At 36.4% G+C, this 22,442-nt stretch overlaps 1 protein-coding gene across 1 annotated transcript in view; it reads left to right on the top strand.

Annotated features, from left to right (window-relative positions):
- Positions 1 to 22,442, top strand: part of CDH18 (cadherin 18) — a 341,721-nt gene that overhangs the window by 76,368 nt on the left and 242,911 nt on the right. The window contains exon 2 of the mRNA XM_060145999.1: positions 13,565 to 13,859. Within this exon, the coding sequence (XP_060001982.1) occupies positions 13,565 to 13,859 (295 nt within the window). The remainder of the gene's footprint in view (positions 1 to 13,564; positions 13,860 to 22,442) is intronic.

Raw genomic sequence — 22,442 nt, 5'->3', positions numbered from 1 at the left:
CTGAGGTATACATCAAACTATCTAAGGGGCCTGTTTTTCCAAAACACAGAATGCCTCATCCTGTTTTTCATCTGAGCTCCTCTCAGGGTGCAATGTCCCTCAGCGACTGCAGTGGATAATGCCTTAATCCTTGTAGAACTGGGTGATGAGCCACATTCTTTGTTTTACAACAGTATAATTGTGTTTATCTGCCCATTCCATTTTTTCTACTTCCGTCATACCTTTTAGTCAAATAACCTTATAGAACCCATCTTACAATGTTATTGATCTTGCTTTAAATAGTCAGTTGTCTAAGTTGATTTTTTAGGTGTTTTTTAAAAAATATTTACCTCTCCACTCTACACTTTTAGATCTCTTCATTCCTTCCTGTTAAACCAAGTTTCCTCTTGGTATTATTTTAATATCTTGACTCTATTTTATAACTTTGTAATTTCTTTATTTCCTATTTGGTACACTATAATGTATCATGAAATTATTTGTGAAAATGTTAACAATCATATTTCATTCTTTGGTAATATTCATTGAAGAAAGGTGTGTTGTGTACTGTAAACATGAAAACAAATGAAATGTGGCTCTTGCCCTCAATGAGAGTCAAGTAAATTGGGAGAGTTGGGGAATTTCATTGAAAAAAAGCAGTAAATGCTGAATGACAGGTAAACAAGGGGTTCTTTGGCATCACAAAGGAATGGCAGCTTATTTGAATGAAAAGTTCAAAGGATACTTCACAAAAGATAGGAAACTACTTATCTCTGGGCAGATAAATAGAAAATATCGAGTTTGAAGGAGATCAGCTGTGGATAGTCTGGCTCTTTTGGAGCTAGATTATCTAGTTTAGTTTGACTGAAGTTTAGTATCCATGGTGGAGTGTGAAAAGATCAAGTTGGGCACATAGACAGGAGCCAGATGGAGGGGCATTCCAGCTGAAGGCCGTGGGATGCTCTAAAATGGATTATTCAGGAAATGACCAAATTCAAATTTTATAAATAACACACTGAACTGTAGTGTGAATAGAACGTGGATGGAACAGAAACAGAAAGATAATAGGAGCATTTAGGGGATAACAGCAATAATCTAAGTTAGTGTGAGAGCATGAATTAACACAGTGGTAACTGTGACGGAGAGAAGGGGGTGGAGGAGTTGGAGGTTTTAAGGAGGTGGAATCAAATAATTTAGAAAGTTTGAATGAGGAGAAATGAAGAAAGAAATCAGTATTAACATAAAATTTCATCTTGAGTGACAGGAGAGTAGGATAGCTCTGGTTATTCAATCTGATGATAAACACAACAGAAGATACAGATGAGTTCAGGCTTGTAACTGAGCAACTTGGATTTTATGGTTTAAAAATTTCTGAATAACATTTCTATCCTTAGCAAGCTTAACTGAGAGGAAAATCTGTGCACAATTGTAGACCGCAGAATTTTTATTTCAACATACAGAGTTATGTGGGCTCAATGCCGTGTGGAATAACTTCATATTCCAGCACAGAAAAAACTTAGCAAGACAGCTCGTACTGTCTTCCTCATTGATCCTCAATCCACAGTTTATTCCACAAAAAAACACTTCACTATTCCCATTTCTGCATTTCCAGAGTGAACATTCAATATTTGAGAGTTTTGCACTCTGTCTCCTGTGTTGTTAGCATCATCGTATTCTTAAAATGGCCCTTTCCTTTAAAAAATGTTATTCACTAACATATCCAATAACCAGCATATGTTTGCTGACCTTATAACAATTTCTGTTGAGTGTTAGGGTTAAATCCAGAATGCAAATGCTTAAGGAAAAAGTTTGATGAGAATTTTTAAAAAATCTTGAAAATAATTTTCATCTTTTTATAGAAATGGAGAAGTACATCTATAAATTGAGAGTCAGCGCCCTTTTGGAAAATTTCCCAGTAACAGAAAGTTGGTTTCAACTCATGCCTCTATCAGAACATTGACTACTTTGTGGGTCTGACGATCTTCATTGCTCACTGCGCTAAAAATTTTTGTAACTTTATAGCTCTCTATGATTCGTCTCAGCATACTGCTTGTTACATAGTGGGGTTGCAATTAATTTCTCCCATTTAATTACATCAAATTGATTTTTAACCTAGAATAAGCACAAGGCCAGAGGGATAGCTAAATAGAGTTGTAGAAATCATAAAGCTTAGGTGAGGGACATATGAGATGGGAAGGGATACATATCCAAAAATTTCAAGACGGACTAAACATGCAGACAGTTATGAGTAAGCTTTAGCTAGCAATACTGGGCAACTTAATGCAGTAGCCTGAGAGATGTGGCTGAATTCAGGACAGAATTTAGCATCCTGAGGCATGGCCATAAGAAAGACCAAATTCTTAAACATCTCAGAATGAGAAGTAATCAAAGATTAGAGGCCATGTGTGGAGATCAAATGGTACCTGCGATTTTCTAATTATTCTTACTGTTTTGAGAAACGGCTGCAATATATTATGGCTTTTCCACACAATTGGCTTTAATAAAACCCAGAATCCTTATTTAATAACAACAGCAACATTTATACTAAAAAGTAATGGATACTCATTCAATAACTTAAAACTGTGAAAGAAATATAAAGGAAAATTGACTAGCTCACTGCAGTGTAGCCTCTTTTTCTGTCTTCCCTCTAGTGTAAGACACCTGGATTATATCTTTCTCTAATTTTCTACTTGATAATGTTAATAAATAGGAATATATTATATATGTAGTTTTATTGTTATTTATATTTTTTCTCTAAATAAGATCTTGTCTTCTGCATTATTCTACAATATGATTTTCTCAATGGACAGCAAGTTATGGATAGTTCTTCAGAGCTAAATATATTCACATTATTATTTTAATAATTCATAAGTTGTAAAACCATCTCCCTCCAGCTGAAACTTCAGATTTCTTTTGCCTCTAAAATCATCAATAATTATTATTTTCATATAGCTATCATTATACACAGGTGCTTAATTGTCCATTTTATTTTCTCCCCCAGGACACTAACATGCTTTATTGATTGCTCTTTCGCAGTATCTTCTGGTCCCTCTACCTTTTGAATTTTGAAATCCTACAGGTTTCAATCATCAGTTCTTCCTTTTTTTTTTTTTTTTTTTTGCGGTACATGGGCCTCTCACTGTTGGGGCCTCTCCCATTGCGGAGCACAGGCTCCGGACGCGCAGGCTCAGCGGCCGTGGCTCACGGGCCCAGCCGCTCCGCAGCATGTGGGATCCTCCAGGACCGGGGCACGAACCCGTGTCCCCTGCATCGGCAGGTGGACTCTCAACCACTGCCACCAGGGAAGCCCTTTTTTTTCCTCCATTTATTTCATTGATGATATCCTGTTTCATCGCTCAAAATACTACCTTTGTCCTGATACCTACCAAGTTTATAAAGCCAACAACATTTGTCTTCTGAACTCCAGCCTGAATATACAAATGACTTCCTGGAATCTCCACTGGTATCTCTAGTAGAAATATCTCATTTAGCATGTCTGAAGTTGAATTCCTAATCTCCTTTCGACTTCCTGTGCCTGGATCCTTTCACATCTCGGTTGATTGCAACTTCATACTTTTAGCAACTGTGGCCAAACACCTAACATTTGTGCTTCACTTCTCTTTTCACTTATATCCCATATCATCTTTTTTAGGAAATCTTTGCTTTTTCCCTTTCTTTCATTTTTTTCCAGCTTTACTGAAATAATCGACATATGACGTTGTGTAAGTTGAAGATGTACAACATGTTGATTTGATACAATTGTGTATGGCAAAACAATTAGCACTGTATCCTTATCTAAATCCTCCATCCCATTATATAATTATCATTTTCTTTCTGTGGTGAGAACATTTGAGATCTATTCACTTAGTATCTAATAGGCTCTTATTAGCTATTATCATTATGCCATACATTAGATTCCCCAGAAGTTGTTCATTTTATAGCTGGAGGTTGGTACTGTTTGACCAACATCTCTCTTCCCACACCCCTCAGCCCCTGGTAACCACCATTCTAGTCTCTGTTTCTATGAGTCCAGCTTCTTTAGATTTTATATATAAGTGATATACAGTATTTATCTTTCTCTGTCTGACTTATCCCTTTTAGCATAATGCCCTCCAGGTCCATCCATGTTGTCACAAATGGCAGGATGTCCTTTCTCGTGGCTGAATAATATTCCATTGTATGTATATATACCACATCTTCTTCATCCATTCATCTCTTGACAGACACTCAGGTTGTTTAGTATTTTGGCTATTGTGAATAATGCTGCAATGAACTTGGGACTGTCCCTATCTCGTCAAGATCCAATTTTCATTTCCTTTGTATATATACCCAGAAGGGTAATTGCTGGGTCATATGGTAGTTCTATTTTTAATTTTTTGAGGAACCTCTGTACTGTTTTCCATAGTAACTGTAACAATTTACATTCTGACCAATAGTGCAAAAGTGTCTTTTTCTCTGCATTCTCACCAATGCTTAAATCTTGTCTTTTTGATGATAGCTGTTCTAACAGGTATGAGGTGATGTTTCATTATAGTTTTGATTTGCACTTCCCTGATGATTAGTGATGTCAAGCACCTTTTCATGTACATGTTGGCCATTTGTATATCTTCTCTGGAAAAATATCTATTCAGTTCCTCTGTCCAATTTTGAATTGGATTGTTTGCTTTTTTGCTATTGGGTTGTATTGCCTCCTTGTATATTTTGGATATTAACCCCTTACCAAATATATGAGTTGCAAATAATTCCTCCTATTCCCTAGGTGGCCTCTTCATTTTGTTGATGGTTTTGTTTGCTGTGCAGAAGTTTTTCAGTTCAGTGTAGCCCCACTTACTTATTTTTGTTTTGGTGTTGTTTGCTTCACTTTCAAAATATATTCATGATTGCACTATTTCCTACCACCTTCATTACTACCCCTGGTCCATGCTGTTTTTATCAGTCAACTTGTTACTGCAGTAGCATTCTGTCAGTGTCCCTTGCCTTCACTTTTGTTCCTCTATTTCCTGTTCTCAGTAATGAAGCCAGCAGGATCACTATGAGATGTAAACTGATGATGACACTCCACTGTCATAACCATCCAGTGTCTCCATGTCATACAGTGGTCCTTCATGATCTCACTTCCAATAAGTTCTCTGAGGTCTTGTCCACTACCTTCCTCTTTGCCCATGCTGCTCCAGTTATACTGGCCTCCTCCTGGTTTCTGGAACCTGCTAGTAATGTTCCTAACTTGATCCTTTCACTCTTTGTTGCCCCTGCCTGGAATGCTCTTTCCTGAAGTGTGCATTTGGCTATCTCCCTCACCTTCTTCCAGAATTTGCTAAGATGTCATCTTTTTAATATGCCTTATCTGATTCCTTTATTAGTTTCTCATTGCTGCTATAACAAATCACCAAATTAGTGGCTTAAAACAACAGTTTTTTCCCTTATAATTCTTTCGGTCAGAAGTTCAACATAGTTTTCACGTGGTTAAAATCAAGGTGCAGGCAGGGTCTCGTTCCTTCTGTAGGCTCTTGGGAAGAATCCATTTTCTTGGCTTTTCCCACTTCTAGAGATGTCTCTTGGGAGTTACACCAAGTCTCTTACATTTCAGACCCAGCAATGAAGCACTGAATCCTTCTCATACTTCCATTGCTCTCTCTCACCCAGCTGGGATGGATTCCTCCCCTTTAAGGACCCAGATATTCAGATCTGTCCCATCTAAAAGACACCAAGGTAATTTCCTCATCTCAAAAGACCTCAACTTCAATCACATCTTTTTTTCATGTAAAGCAACTTATTCAAACACTTCCAGAATAAAGACATAGACATCTTTGAGGGACAAATATTCTACCTACCATATTCCTTTATTTAATATCACCATTTCTACTTACCACCAACCCACTTCTGATATTACTTCATTTTTTCTCTTTCCTTTTTTTTTTTTTTTTTTTTTTTTTTGTGGTACACAGGCCTCTCACTGTTGTGGCCTCTCCCGTTGCGGAGCACAGGCTCCGGTCGCGCAGGCTCAGCGACCATGGCTCACGGGCCCAGCCACTCCGCGGCATGTGGGATCCTCCCAGACCGGGGCACGAACCCGTGTCTCCTGCATTGGCAGGTGGACTCTCAACCACTGCGCCACCAGGGAAGCCCTCTCTTTCCTTTTTAAATGTGGGTCTTGCATATTATCTATTGTCATGTTTTCTGCTTACTGTCTGCTTTTCCCCAGTGGAATGAATGTAAGCATTACCCAGGCAGGGATCTCAGCCTGCTTGTTCAGTGATGGATTTAAGTAAGAGTACAATGACTGGCACATGGTGGACATTCCAAAAAATGTTTGTAGGATGAATAAACTCCTCAAAGTGATTGATAGATCGAATGAGACTCTTACATTTTATTGTCAGATGAATTTTCCAAAGGACTGAAACTACTCACACTTCCATTATCTTTCTTTGCCCTCCTTTCTTAGTGCAATTACTGCTTTCTTAACGAGGAAAAGGGGCTAAAATGAACAGTGGTGGCCAAATTTAAATGGGGATAAAAATCACAGCACACTGGAATGTGTGGGCAGTGGTTTGGGTCAGTATTTTTATGGAATTATAATAATGTTTAGTATTCTGTGAGGTTTTTTTTTCTTTAAAACCAGCTGCCAGAGCCACCCCTTTCTCAACTAGACCTTGATTGGGAGATAAAAGAAGACATGAACTCTGACAGATAATAGGTACTCCTGTGCCTTATATATATCTCCCTTCAATTCTAATCAGTTGGTCACTTTTTGAGGCTTCCCAGAAATTAATAGCGAAATTCTCAACCACTGAATGCCTCCTGCACTGCCCAAATATTTGGCGCACCAGAATGGGGCTCTCTGAAGTAAAGCTGGTGCCTACAGAATTAAAACAACCTCAGACTTTATAGAGGTATTTTGTAGTTTTCCATCTTGTGTGTTAATAGCCCTAAGCTGCGATTCAGGGGGTATAATAGTTAAAAATGTGTTCCTTTCTGCTCCTTTTCCCTTCCTCCTTTTCATTCGTTTCCTTTTCTAAGAATACCAATAAAGCAGTTAAAAGCTAGAAACTAAAATTCAACAAGAGACCTTTGCATGTTTGCAGAGACCTTGGATGTTTCTAGTTAAACAAATGCAAACCTTCTTTTCTTACCCTCATCTAATTTCTTAACCTTTTAATTGATTAACATTAGCTTTGTGGTTGAACACAATGCTTTATGGCTACTGTTTTTAACATACCTTTTTTACGTATTGATGCAAAATTAAAACTGAGGGTTATGTATTCCTTTTTTCGCATGAAGAGGCTGATGTGTTAATTACCAATAGGCTGTTACTCTTCGATGTGTTTTTTCTTCGCATCAATTGGCGCAGTGGTTGAGTCCACCTGCCAATGCAGGGGACGTGGGTTCATGCCTCAGTCCGGGAGGATCCCACGTGCCGCGGAGCTGCTGGGCCCGTGAACCATGGCCGCTGAGCCTGCGTGTCCGGAGCCTGTGCTCCACAATGGGAGAGGCCGCAGCAGTGAGAGGGCCGCGTACCGGAAAAAAAAAAAAAAAAAAAAAGAGTTCAATTGGATTTTGTTTTATCTGCTTATAGTTTAAAATATAACACATTCTGGAATGAGAGATGCATAATAAGTTTTAATGGCATGTCTTTCCTATGATCCTCACATAGGTCTCACATTGCTATATAATATTTCTGACTCTTTCTACTGGAATTATTATTGTAAATAGAAGTTTCCTACTCATAAAAATGCATAAATTATGTAGTCAAAAATATCACAATTTTAAGTTAGTGACCTATCTTTATAATATAGCTTGAATTCCTAACTAAAAGCAACTTTCAAAATTAATTGCTCTGACACCATCTTCTTAACCTTTTAAAGTTATTCTTCCCCAAAGGATAGAATATTATCTCAGTGAGGAATTCTGCATTAGAGTAAAAGCTATGAATTTTTAGGCTCTGATCCTAATGTGGTCAAGGGTGAATAAATAGTCTTCTGAGGGGAACTCATGTGTGTCACATTAACTTTCTAAGTGCTGTGGGTTACTCCTTAACACTAAGGAAGAGATAATTTATTAAAAGAATGTCAGAGAAGTGTTCATTTTGCTTCACTTGGGTGACTATGTTTTCTTTCTGCATTCTCCTCCCCTTTTCTGTTCTTTAAAGAACAATTAATTAACCCTATGTTTTTATGTGATCAGATACACAAGGATTTTTTACTCTTGCTTTAGGACAGTATAATAGCTCTCCTTTAGCATAAAAATATCACTCACTTTGCAAAATCTCATGACTCTAAAAGTATATTCCCACCACTGTGTGTTATGATAACACCCTGCTACTATTCTCTTTGTAGTATTTCTGAACTATATATGATGAAAATCAACTTTATCTTCCAAATATTTTTATATATTTAATGTAAAAAAGATAGAAATCTCTCAAATCGTCTAGTAGCTAGCTAAATTTACAATGTAATATTTTACTAGTTACTAAGTCAGTACCGTGTTTATATCCAGAGCATTCCTACTTTACATACTAGACTCCCGGTCTCTTTCATTTGATGTCTCATTGCTGCCCACCCTTGAAGATAGCACATTTCTAGTCTGATTATCTGTATAAACTGATTATCTGTATCTAAAAGTTTTCTCTCCATGTCTTAAGATTTCTACCTCTACTGCACTCATTACTGCTCATCCATTTCATTCATGTGTTCATTCATTCACTCACACATTCATCATATTTTGCCTTATAAAACCTAATACAAAACATGTGTTCTTCCAGAATCTTAAAACCTACTTGTTAGGGAAAACAAGACAGTGTAGCCAGTGTTTCCCCCAAACTCTGTTGCAGAGCGCATGTTGTAAATAGAGCTAAAGATTTGAAAATAGGTCCAATGGAAAAGAGATAATCCTGAGGGTGGATCACTGAGAGGGTGGGATGAATTGGGAGATTAGGAATGACATATATACACTACCATGCATAAAACAGAGTCTGTCATGCAGAGTGAAGTAAGTCAGAAAGAGAAAAACAAATACCGTATGTTAACACATATGTATGGAATCTAAAAAAGAAAAAAAAAATGTTTCTGAAGAACCTAGGGGCAGCACAGGAATAAAGACACAGACATAGAGAATGGACTTGAGGACACGGGGAGGGGGAAGGGTAAGCTGGGACAAAGTGAGAGAGTGGCATGGACATATATACACTACCAAACGTAAAATAGATAGCTAGTGGGAAGCAGCCGCATAGCACAGGGAGATCAGCTTGGTGATTCGTGACCACCTAGAGGGGTGGGGTAGGGAGGGTGGGAGGGAGACACAAGAGGAAGAGGATAGGGGACATATGTATGCATATAGCTGATTCACTTTGTTATAAAGCAGAAACTAACACAACATGGTAAAGCAATTATACTCCAATAAAGATGTTAAAAGAAGAAAGCTAGTGGGGACACACTATAAAGCACAGGAAGCTCAGCTCGGTGCTCTGTGATGACCTGACCTAGATGAGTAGGATGGGGGTTGGAAGGAAGGAGGTCCAAGAGGGAGGGGATATATGTATACATATAGCTGACTCACTTTATTGTACAGCAGAAACTGACACAACATTTGGAGTAAAGCAATTATACTCCAAAAAAATTTTTTTAATTAAAAAAAAATCTTATAAACTCTTAATCAATTGACCTACTGCTACTGTGCTGGGTTTCCACTAGTGTTACATGGTAACTCTCATTTCAAGATTCCAGCAGGCCAGATGAGAGATTTTAAAAAATCCAATAAAGTGATCATCTACCTTAGTAAAACACTCAAGCTGAGTATTATCAACAACTTATGTAATCCAAATACATAGTTATAATATTTTGACATAACTTTGACTGTGTTGTACAGTAATAAATACTGGTTAAATACAGTTCACTGATTGTATTGCACATTTATTTTTTAATTAGACATAACTTCTGAAACATGCTAAATTATATGTTAATTCTCAAAACTTTATAAATGTGAAGTCAGATTCAAGTTTTAGAATCTAAAGCCATAAAGCTACTGACATTTATCTTTTATTTGAATTATTTAGCATAATCAGTATAAAGCACAGAGCATATAATTTTTTAACAGATGCTTTAGACTGACAACTTTACTACTTCTTTTACATATTTCTGTTTCTGGTCTACATCCATACGCCTATTTTAAAAAAAATATGTATAGTTAACTCTTTGTAATGTGAACCTTTAATCCAAGACTAAATAATTTCAAATTTACCTCGCTAAAAATATAAAAGAGTATGCGAATATATCCTGAGGAAAGGAGTTAATTGTCACCATTGTTTTGTCTTTCAAAAATTAGTTGTTAGAAGGCTTAACCCTTGCCCTCAAGTGTTTTTAATTAATTATATTTATAATATATAGATTTATAATTTATATACAGTATAGCAATAGCTATTAAACCGATCTCACCTTTTGTTAATTTAATAACACGAAAGTTCCAGAAAAGGTTTTAGAAACATTTGTTCAATGAATTTGTTGCTCTGCTTGGCTGTGCTTTGGTTATGGATAGAGGCAAAGTTAAAGAATGTGAAACAGACTGCTCTATCGATGTTGTGTAGACGTCTGCTGCATAAATGATAAATCTTTTCTTGTAGGTGCTAAAATGATGTGTCAAGAGACATAAATAAATGAATAAATTCACTTTCATACATGCATGCAACTGTCTCTATGAAACTCATTTTACTGCTTCTTTTAGTAGTTAATTTAGTAATGAAGTGTGAATCTTTGAAAGCTGTGTTTTTCATATTTTGTTAATGTATTTTTACTCCTTTTTACAAAAACTCCAAAAAAGCAGTTTTGAAATGACTTAATTGGTTGAATCTAGCTGAGTGATTCCCATCAGAATTTTGTCCCCGATTATGTCCTATGTGTTTTCAAGAAATAAGTTAAACTTTTCCTGATGTACTATTATTTATGTTTCAGATGCCTTCATTTTCCCATAAGAATAGTTCTTTCCTTATATTGTCTTTTTCTATATTTTATATTTATCTATTTGTAGCTGCATTGGGTCTTTAAAAAAATTTTTTAACATGATTATTGGAGTATAATTGCTTTACAATGTTGTGTTAGTTTCTGCTGTATAACAAAGTGAATCAGCTATATGTACACATATATCCCCATATCCCCTCCCTCTTGTGTCTCCCTCTCACCCTCCCTATCCCACCCCTCTAGGTGGTCACAAAGCACCAAGCTGATCTCCCTGTGCTATGAGACTGCTTCCCACTAGCTATATTTTTTACATTTGGTAGTATATATATGTCAGTGGTACTCTCTCACTTTGTCCCAGCTTACCCTTCCCCTCCTGGTGTCCTCAAGTACATTCTCTACGTCTATGTGTTTATTCCTGTCCTGTCCCTAGGTTCATCAGAACCATTTGTTTTTTTTTAGATTCCATATGTAAGTGTTAGCATTTGGTATTTGTTTTTCTCTTTCTGACTTACTTCACTCTGTGTGACAGACTCTAGGTCCATCCACCTCACTGCAAATGACTCAATTTCATTTCTTTTTATGGCTGAGTAATATTCCATTATGTATATATGTGCCACATCTTCTTTATCCATTCATCTGTCAATGGATACTTAGGTTGCTTCCATGTCCTGGCTATTGTAAATAGTGCTGCAATGAACATTTTGGTACATGTCTCTTTTTGAATTATGGGTTTCTTAGGGTATATGCCCAGTAGTGGGATTGCTGGGTCATATGGTAGTTCTATTTTTAGTTTTCTAAGGAACCTCCATACTGTTCTCCATAGTGGTTGTATCAGTTTACATTCCCACCAACAGTGCAGGAAGCTTCCCTTTTCACCACACCCTTTCCAGCATTTATTGTTTCTAGCTTTTTGATAATGGCCATTCATTTCTGATGCAGGCTTTCTCTAGTTGTGCCAAGTGGGGACTACTCTTCACTGAAGTGGGTGGGCTTCTCATTGCGGTGGCTTCTCTTGCTGTGGAGCATGGGTTCTAGGGTGCATGGGCTTCAGTAGTTGTGGCATGTGGGCTCAGTAGTTGTGGCTCACAAGCTTAGTTGCTCTGGGACATGTGGGATCTTCCCAGACCAGGGATTGAACCCCTGTCCCCTGCATTGACAGGCAGGTTCTTAACCACTGTGCCACCAGGGAAATCCCTATATTTTATCTTTTAAAAAATATCTTCTAAAACTTCAGAGACTTTAACATAAACCTTGAAAATTTTCACTTTACTGTGGCTAGAAACCAAAACACTATGTGAACAAGGTTATATATTTTCAATGTTTGCAAGGGTCAGAAATGTGCAAAAAGTGAGTAGTTGAGGTTATGTGACCAAAAAGGTTTTATATGAAGGATAACTGTTCAGATCTCTTAGGAGAAACCATTCTTCAAGTATGTGTTTGCAATTTAAGGTAATACTGAGGTCGTTCTTAGCTAGAAATATAGCAGTAGTATTCATGGAAATATTTAACTGAACTTTGATGTTATAAGTTATAGCAAGATATTAAGTGTGAACCATATGCAGTTTAAAAGCATTTGCTAATATATAAATGATAAAAAGAGGCTTATAATTATCCTACCATTATTTATCTTTCTTGTTGAAATCCTCTGCTGAAATATTACTCTATAATGTCTATTCAAAGAATATCTGATCATTTTAATTTAATAAGTGAAATTTTTTAGTGTATCTCAATTAATTAAAAATTAGGGCCTACTTATTGATTAAATCTATTACTGTTATTTAAATTTTGAGTTAAAGTTTCATAAATTTTCAAGAAAGAAAATATTCTACCATAAGTTTTTTTTTTAATTCTAAATGTAAACAATTAATGTAGAAAATATTTATTTTTCCAAATTATAAAATTAATGCTTCTGTGACAAATAAGTGCCTCTTTTGTGGAATTTTTCTTTTTTTTTTTTCTTTTTTTTTTTGCGGTACGCGGGCCTCTCACTGTTGTGGCCTCTCCCATTGCGGAGCACAGGCTTTGGACGTTCAGGCTCAGCAGCCATGGCTCACGGGCCCAGCTGCTCTGTGGCTGTGGGATCTTCCCGGACCGGGGCACGAACCCATGTCCCCTGCATCAGCAGGTGGACTCTCAACCACTGCGCCACCAGGGAAGCCCTTTTGTGGAATTTTTAATAAATAATTTGAATGTCAATTTGTCCTACAATATTTTTTTTCTAATTTTAATGTTGAAATAGAATGACAAGCTATTAATTTAAAAAAAAATCCCTACAAGTATGGAAGGCAACAGTGATTTACTAGTAGTTTCTTTTTCCAGTTCTATTCTATGTAGGTAGTAAAGTGTGGATTTAGTAGAATGACCTCAAGGGTTATTGTTTTTCTTTTAATAAGTATTGCTTATTAATTGTTCTTACATCAATAATTGGATCTTAGACAGATCATAATAAAAATATCCATATTAATACCAAGTGGAGAAATACTGCAGACCAATAGATGATTGTAGCAACACATGGGACACTGTGGAGAGAAGAAAAGTCATAGTCAAAACTAAGTATTAAATTATAGATAGGTAGTTTTCAGAGAACACGATGTGAAGTTGGAGTATAATTTCATGTTAAATTATTCCATTTTTATTTACAGCTGCACTCCAATTCTGACAAAGGTGATGGGTCTGTGAAGTACATCCTTACTGGAGAAGGTGCTGGGACTATATTTATCATTGATGATACCACGGGTGACATCCACTCAACAAAAAGTCTAGACAGAGAGCAGAAGACCCACTATGTGCTTCATGCTCAGGCTATTGACAGACGAACAAACAAGCCCCTTGAACCTGAATCTGAGTTTATCATCAAAGTGCAAGACATCAATGACAATGCTCCAAAGTTCACAGATGGACCATATATTGTAACTGTGCCTGAAATGTCAGATATGGGTAAGAGAAATCATTTTTATATTTTGGCATTTAATATATTTTTGGTGATCCAAAAATCATCTTTTGAAGACCAGTTTTTAAATTTTTTGGGGGTAGTGAAGAAATCTGAAGAAGTTCCAAAATATTTTCATAATTTCCTATGGCCTAAAGTGTTAAAGAATGTTTCGCCTAGCTATTCTAATATTTATTAAAACAAATTTCTGAATCTGTAAGTTTAAGAAACAGCTTGATCTCAAGGAAAAACAACCATACATGAGAAAACACTTGCAATTCTTGCTTAACTGGCATAATTCTTTGACCATACCAACACATTCAGTGACAATTTGTATAGATACAGATAATATAATGTTGGAAATCTATGTCTTTTATACTTGCAGGTTATGATCAAATTATAATAGTATCAATAGTACAAGCAATAGCTAAATTAATCAATAAACTTTGCAGATATCCTAAGCATTTACATCCCTTATTTATTTTAAAATGTATGACCACCCTGTGAAGTATTTTGAATACCACTTTAAAGCTGTGCAAAGTGGTGTACAGTATATAAGTAACTTTCCCAAATTCTTTCCCAAATTGCTAGAAGAAATTGACTCTAGGCTCTCCTGAATGCAGAGCCTACACTGCGTTTGATAAGTCGTGATTGAGGTCTCCAGTCTTCTGATCATCTGGGGTTCTCCCACCACTCACAGATTTCCATGGTTTAGCTATTTTAGTTTATTTTTATCTCAGATGATAAATTTCCTAAATATAATTAAAATAAAGTTCAGCTGTGATAATAATATTTTTATTACCTATGTGAGGCTCTCAGTTTGGATTTAGAATGTATATTTTGAATAAAGGTTTTACATATTTAAGTTTCCTGTATATGTATGGGTTTTAAATTAAGTATTATGGTCACGAATCAAATCATTCTGTGTAATTGGATATATATATATATTAATTTGAAAATTTTTCCAGTTTTATTGAGATATAATTGACATACAGCACTGTATGAGTTTAAGGTGAACAGCATGATGGCTTAACTTACATATATTGTGAAATGATTACCACAATATGTTTTGTTAACATCCTTTATCTCATATACATAAGGTTTTTTAATTCAAGATTGCAGTTTATTTTTTTTTTCATTTTAGCTCTCCTGAGATTGGCAGATAGCTTCTGAAGCCGTTGGGGAAGCAAGTTAGAGAGACTAAGTTCTCCTTCTTAACCAGAATCTCAGGGGAGAAAGCCATTGCTAATCTGGCTCCCCAGGGACCAGAGTAGAATACAGGGTCCAGACTCAGAGAGCCTGTGGAAACGCCCAGAAGACACTCATGCTCATTGGTCTCTTAGGAAAGTTGAACAGCTCAACACCATTATTCCTGGCAGGTGAGAGTTTGTGTGAAAACTCCAGAACAGACTTCCTCCTAGCACCTTGTCAAGGGACTGACAGCCCATCTGCCAGTCCTCTTCTCCTATAAAAGCGAAGAGCTCTATGACTCCATCACTTGTCAGAATGCCACTGGTAAGGTACTGCCAGAGGCCAAGTAAGAACGCCAGGGAGTGCAAAGGAAATGACAGTCACCAGGGCAGGCAAAGCACCATAGAGAGAAAAAAGGGCACACCAGTCATTACCAAGAAAGAGTATTGAACTGTAGATAATCAGAGCACTAGTGTTTTAAGGACACTGCAGAGAGGTTTCTGTAACTCAAAGCCATGTTTTCTATACACAAGTTAACAAGAAAAAAATCAATGTATGCATTGAGGCATGAAGGGTCACTGATAAGACCCAAATTATTTTTCTGGAACTTAAGGACATCCCAGACTGGAAGCAGGAGCTAAAAATCAGAGGGCAAAAATACAACTATATGGCAATTGTGAGAAACAGATGAGACTTAGAATATATGTTAATTAGACCTAGCATGTGAATAACACATGTTCCCAGAGAGCAGGAAACAGCAGATGAATGAGAGGAGCAATAACACTTTTTCCTGGAGGTGAGGAATATACAGAATTCACAAGTTTAATAGACTTTCTGAGTTCCTGGAAAGGATAATAGAATAAGAATCAAACTTAGGCTTTAGGAACTTTGCCAGGATTCACCTAAGGATACAGAGAAAATTTTTACAAACTTTCAGATATTTAAAAATTACCTATTAGGAAAAAATATTTTCACATCATATTTAGCACTTGAAATATTGGAAAGTGGTTAACAATTGAATACCCTTGTCAACCTACAGAGAAAAGACTGAAACCCCAAATCCTTCATTCAGGCAAAACATGATTCATCTGTTAGCATGAAAGAAATATGTAGAGAAGGATCCAGAAAGTATATCATTCTCCCACCTTATCTAGAAAAATATTTAGGAAAACAGTTGACATTGAAAATAGTTGAAATGAATCAGAACAGAGATTGAAAAGCCAAGGAAAATGACAAGGGGAGGAAAAAAGTTATCAGAAATGTACCCTGAAATATATACGTGTGTGTGAACACAGTGAAAGCTAAGTGGGTACATGTGAGCCTGTTAAAGAATGCTGGACATTTAGGAATCATGAATCCTAAAGGAATCATTGCAGCAAAGGCTGGAGGACTTAGGAACAAGCAAAGACATTTCAGTCCTCATCTAGGACTTGGAGAGAAAGGTAGGAATAGGAGGGAAATACTAGTGAAGCTGACCCTTGAACTACACGGGTGTGAACTGCGTGGGTCCACTTATAGGAACCTCCTACCAAAGGCCAACCGTAATAGGTTATCCATGGATTTTTGACTGCACAGGGGGTTGGTACCCTTAACCCCCAAGCTGTTCAAGGGTCAACTGTATTCTTAAGTTCTTTTATGGAGACAAATATGGTTGAAGGAAAAATATTTAATGCCTGAAAGTGGTGGAGAAAAGGGACAAGGCAGAGTAGGCTTTCAGTCTCTTTTGTACCACAGTTCCACGCATGATTTCTGATGAAAGAGTATGGCAAGCTTTAGGCTGAATATTGGAAATCATATTGTGTGTGTGTGTGTGTGAACTCATTGTGGAAAAACAAATACATAAAAATCATTATAATAACACCTAATGCACATTGTAATATGAACATATGGAAGGTGATATAAAAGTTAGTGGAGTGAGAAACTCACTTTACACTGTGGCCTTAAGAATGAGTGGTATTTGCACTGCCTCTAATTTTAGAAATCAAACAAACAAATAGGAACAACAACAAAAAACTAGTAATGTGGTGCAGGACAGAACAGCAAACCATGGCAGTGGAGACAAATGCAGCCTGCTCTCTGTTTTTGTAAACAAAGTTTTACCAGAACAAAGCCATACCCATTCATTTACATATTGCTATGGTAGTTGGGCTTTGCAGTAGCAGAGTTGAGTTTGCAGCCAACACTATGGCTCACAAAGCCTAAAATGTTTACTATGTTGCCTTTTACAGTAAAAGTTTGCCAACCTCTATTGTAAGGGATTTTAGAGAATGACCCTCTAATACTCTTGATAGACAGTCATCTGCTGATCCAGGGCAGTTAATGTTCTGACAGCCCAGCTGACTATATACACATATACAAAAATATGGCATTTGTCACAAACAGTAGGATCATGCTTCTTCTTCCCTTTAGGTAAATGCTGTTAGTTATCCAATATTCAGCTTCCCCTTCCCTATTACTAAGAGAACTCAGTTTTGATCAGGGTGACACTGTGCAGAATTAAATATTCACCTCCTACCATACCTTTTCATCTAAGAATGACCATGTGATGTAATTCTAGATGGTAGGATGTTAAGCAGAGGCAGTTAGGTGGAACTTCCAGGAAAGATATAGGTTTCCTGCCAAAAAATCACACCTGGCATGCATATTTCACCCATCACCATTTTCCTTTCAATTGTTGCCTAAAGCAGATGTGGTACAGAAATGTAGCAGCCACCTGCAACCATAAAGATGAAAGCCTGTTGCTTAGTGCAGAAAGATAAAAGGGCCCGAAAGAATGATCCATTACAGAACTGATGTTCCTGGTCTGGTCTGCGAATCCCAAGAGCCTTCTTAAGAAAGTAAATCTCATCTTTTTAAGCTATCGAGTTGGATTTCAGATACATGCAGCTGCGCTGAATCTGAATTGATAGTTGGACAAATTCTAGGTTTCAGCATGAACCCAATAACCAAAGAATTGAACCTAATACTGAATCCAAAGGAGTGGCGAGTAAGGTTTTAGCATCAGAAAAGAAACAGTGATGCCAGTTTCTATTAAGTGGCTTGATTTGGGAATGATACAGAAAATCATCTCTCCTTTCCATTTCTACTATGTAATTGTGACGCTAGATGATTTTGCTATGGCACCAATATTTCTTTCTGCATGTGGTGAAGCTAACAGTTGATTTCAGATATCTAAATCATGTTTCCTATCAACTGTAGAATCAATTGGATCCATAGAAGTTCTGATGAGTGGATAAAATGACTACAATCAAATAAACATGGGGAAATTACGTTAGCAGGAGATTCTTAGGAAAAATAAACACATGTTAATTATACAAAAAAATCTCAAATTTCACTAGTAATTTAAGAAACCACGAAGGAGCAGGAGATAGCAATGTTCACCTACCAAGTATGCAAATTTGATAATCACAAAATTGTTAATGTGCAGAACCGTTAGCAGAAAGGTTGATTTTCATAGTTTTTTGGAGGGTAATTTGGCAATGTCTATCAAAATTTTTGAAAGAACATATATCTATTGTAGAAAGCTATTTTATAGATATACTGACATGGATATGCAAAGATATAGAAGGAAGGATGCCCATTGTAGTATTGTTCACCATAGTGAAAAATAGAAAACACACTTAAAGTACACTAATAAAGAAGTTCTCAAATGAATGATTCTTCATATACTGATACCCTAGGCAGCCTTAAAATGAATGAATTTCAACTGTGTATGCTGACATTCAACGATCCAGAGTATTTTAGTGAGAAAAAAGTTTTCAGAAATCCATGTGGAATAGAACCTACTTTATTTTAAAAAATAAATACGAGTTACAGAATATGCATACTCATACATAAGAAATATCTGAAGGAGACCCACACACAGGTAAAAGTGATTACTTCTACAAAGAGGTTTGCAGGTTTATTTGGTATGAGAGAAGTACATTCTTCTTTATTAAAATAATATATACATGTTATTTATAAAATGATAATGAAAAGTAAAATGCAGATTTGTGAAAATAGACATTAATAATATTTACATTTAAAACTATACCAGTTCCCAATACTAATAATAGCTAACAATAGTGTGATAGGTGACAACAAAATTTTCCCAACTGAAGGTGACTGATAAGATCATTGTTTTTACCATATGCACATTAATGGAGTTTTGAATCATCCAGTCATTAAAAAAAAACTGTATCCTTTAATCTCTCCAATTCTTTCTGGAAAGAAGGAGAGAGAGAGTGAAGGCATTTAGTGTCCTAATAAATGTGATAGTGGGTAGTAATAAAACGGTAAATAAAACAAGGCCCCTAAATTTGAGCAGGCTGCAGACATGTAAACAGAAAATTTCAATATGGTGTTTGATATGCAAAAAATAGAGGGCCCATACGGTTGGACTGGGAGCCCTGCTTACAGACTAGAGAAGACATCCTCTGAATCTTATATAATGTATGGGGTTTTTTCAGTTAGACAAGGAGAAAAAAGTGCATTTTACATAGAGGACACATGATAAAAAACACTCCTCTCTCTTCCCTGTGGGGTTGTATAGTTCAGAGTGTGTATGTGCGTGTGTGCACGCGCACCTGCTTGTGTGATTAAGGGGGCAGAAGCAGGATCATCATGCAAATGATGGATTCCCCATAGAGCTTTGCAAAATGTGATATGAGAATACAGAGGGGGCAAGAGAAGACAGCACCGGGGACCTCTTATGTGTGCACGGTTTTATCAGATGACTGTTTCTTGTATATCCATTGCTAAGAAATGGTCATGGAGCCCTCCAAGTAGTTGCTGGGTGTTATATTGCCAGTGAGAAAAGCATAATGTGGTAGTATATTTCTGTCAGTGAGCAATAGCAAGCAGACAAAGTCTGTGGCATTCTGGATGTTTTCAAAAAGAAAGATGCAAAATAAACTGAAGTGGTTTTTGATGCATGTTTTAAAATAAGATTTTTCTTTATCTCTTAGATTTACATACGCCATGTAATTTCAGCTATTATCTAGGGAATCATATCCCCCTAGAAGAGTTTTGCAACCTTTCCACTATTGACATTTGGGACTGGATAATTCTTTGCTATGGGGCTATCCTGTGCATTGTAGGATGTTCAGCAGCATCCCTGGTCTCTCTACTCATTAGATTTCAATAGCATGCCTCCCACCGCTGCCATATCGTGATGTCTTCAGACATTGCCCAAAGATATCTGGAGGCCAAAATTGCTCTCAGTTGAGAATCACTGCCCTAAGAAACATGCAAAATAAAAGAATGAAAAGATTTCAAAATAGAGGGCTTCCCTGGTGGCGCAGTGGTTGAGAGACCGCCTGCCGATACAGGGGACATGGGTTCGTGCCCCGGTCCGGGAGGATCCCACATGCCGCGGAGCGGCTGGGCCCGTGAGCCATGGCCGCTGAGCCTGCGCGTCCGGAGCCTGTGCTCCGCAACGGGAGAGGCTACAATAGTGAGAGGCCCAAGTACTGCAAAAAAAAAAAAAAAAAAAAAAAAGATTTCAAAATAGAAACATGAATGAGAGCAAAGATATTTGTTAAATTTCGAGTCACTTCCGAAGAGAATCCCATAGTGTTGAAATGCTCATGCCATATATTTTGTGACCAAAACCAATTCTATCTGCCCAGGTAAGCAATTTTCATGTTTAAGTATTAGTGACCATATTTAAATGGATACCATTATGAAAACAGTGAGGAAAACCATTGAATAAAGTTAGGATATTTGTGCTCACAGAAAGAAGAGTAACAGTGTGGCTACATGAGATTCATCGTGGTGCTCATTTAAATCTGCCTGTTTTTGTAGCACTGATTTAGAAAAGGACCATTTGAATTATGATGGGTGTCTAGTAAGCTATTGGCTGTCACATTGCTTTTTTAAAAACTTATCTAAAAATGTGATTGCCTTCAACAAAGTGAACATATGTGGACAGAATGACATTATAATATTCTGGAGGGCAAATGTAACCTGATAGGACTGTGAAGAGACTGGTACATATTTTATCAATACACACTTAACATTTTTTTGTTTTCTTTTTTTCTCTGATATGTGGTTTATTATCATTCCAATCTTGATGACTTTACCACCTCCTACCGATTATTCTATAGAAGTACTTCTTTAATTTGATTTTCTGTAATTTTATTAAAAGTCTGTGTTTTTCAAAGAGGGCATTAACCATGAGATGAAATTATTCCCTTTTTGGAGTCAGTGTTCGGGTGCATGTGTGGCTTTTTGAAAATGAAGATAGAATGAATAAAATCTTATTTGTAAATAGCATTGCCATTCTCAGATGGAAAGGGAACAATTGTCTTAAGACCTTTAGTGGTATTATAATAATATATATTATTATCATTAAAAAAGCTAGCAAAGGTTTATTTTTAATTGTGTGTATTGGTAAATCTCTTTTTTAAAAAATAATAGTTTTGTCTCTTCTATTTGTGTGTAAGTATACCCACATTTCTTCAATTCTAGTATTGCTTTTGCCTGGAATCAGAAGTACAAATTTAAATTTGGTTGCATTTCAACACCTTAAATTTTCAAAAAATTGCTTTATATATGGAAATTGTTTCAAAGAAAACCATGCCAGATCACAGTCTAATTTGCTTGAAAATAAATTTCACATCTTCTTTGTTTTTCATGGAAACATATTTATAAGGAAATATATAAATCTCTACCTATTCTCTTCTATATGTTAATAAAATATACCAATAATTAAACATTATTTAAAATCATTTTTTAAATTGTAAGAGATTATAGGAATAATGGTTTTCAATTAATTGGAGAGAGAACAGAATATACTTTATAAAAATTATGAATATATAATTTATGAACTCTAATTTCAGTGGAGTACTAAAACTTAATTTGGCATATAAGGAGAAGATACAAAGTTTTACTCTATGACCCTTAAATTCTGCAAGGTTCTTTGTCTTTGGAGATGTATTAAAACATCCCCAATCTTTTTCATGTTTTCTTTGTTCCCTTCCAAGCTCTAAACCCCAGACCTGTTTCCATTTGCAGCTGTGTTCTTTGTTGCAAAGCAGCAAGAAGAGACACCAGCTGTGCTTATTTTATTGTGCTGCTTGTTGGGGAACTAATTTAATTCTTCCCAAACATCTTGGGAGCTTCACCTGGATATCTTCCAGGATTCTAGTAGCCATTTTATAATTATTACCCTGGGGCATAACTTCAGAATGAGATAATTTCAGTAAAGTGAAGCTGACACTGCAATTCTACATGGTAGATTAGAGTGCATATGAAGAATCATATAGAGCAAGTGGGGAATCATACATTGGACAAAATTTTCTAAGATTCATAAGTTTTTTCTTCTTAACTTCCTTCTCGTAACTTTTCTTCTGTATCAGTTAGCTTTTGTTTTGTAACAAACCAAGCCACAATTTACTGGCTCAAAATATCATTCATTG

This window comes from Lagenorhynchus albirostris, chromosome 3 (genome assembly GCF_949774975.1).
Source record: "Lagenorhynchus albirostris chromosome 3, mLagAlb1.1, whole genome shotgun sequence".
NCBI classification, from domain to species: Eukaryota; Metazoa; Chordata; class Mammalia; order Artiodactyla; family Delphinidae; genus Lagenorhynchus; species Lagenorhynchus albirostris.
This window is presented reverse-complemented; position numbering and strand designations above follow the sequence as displayed.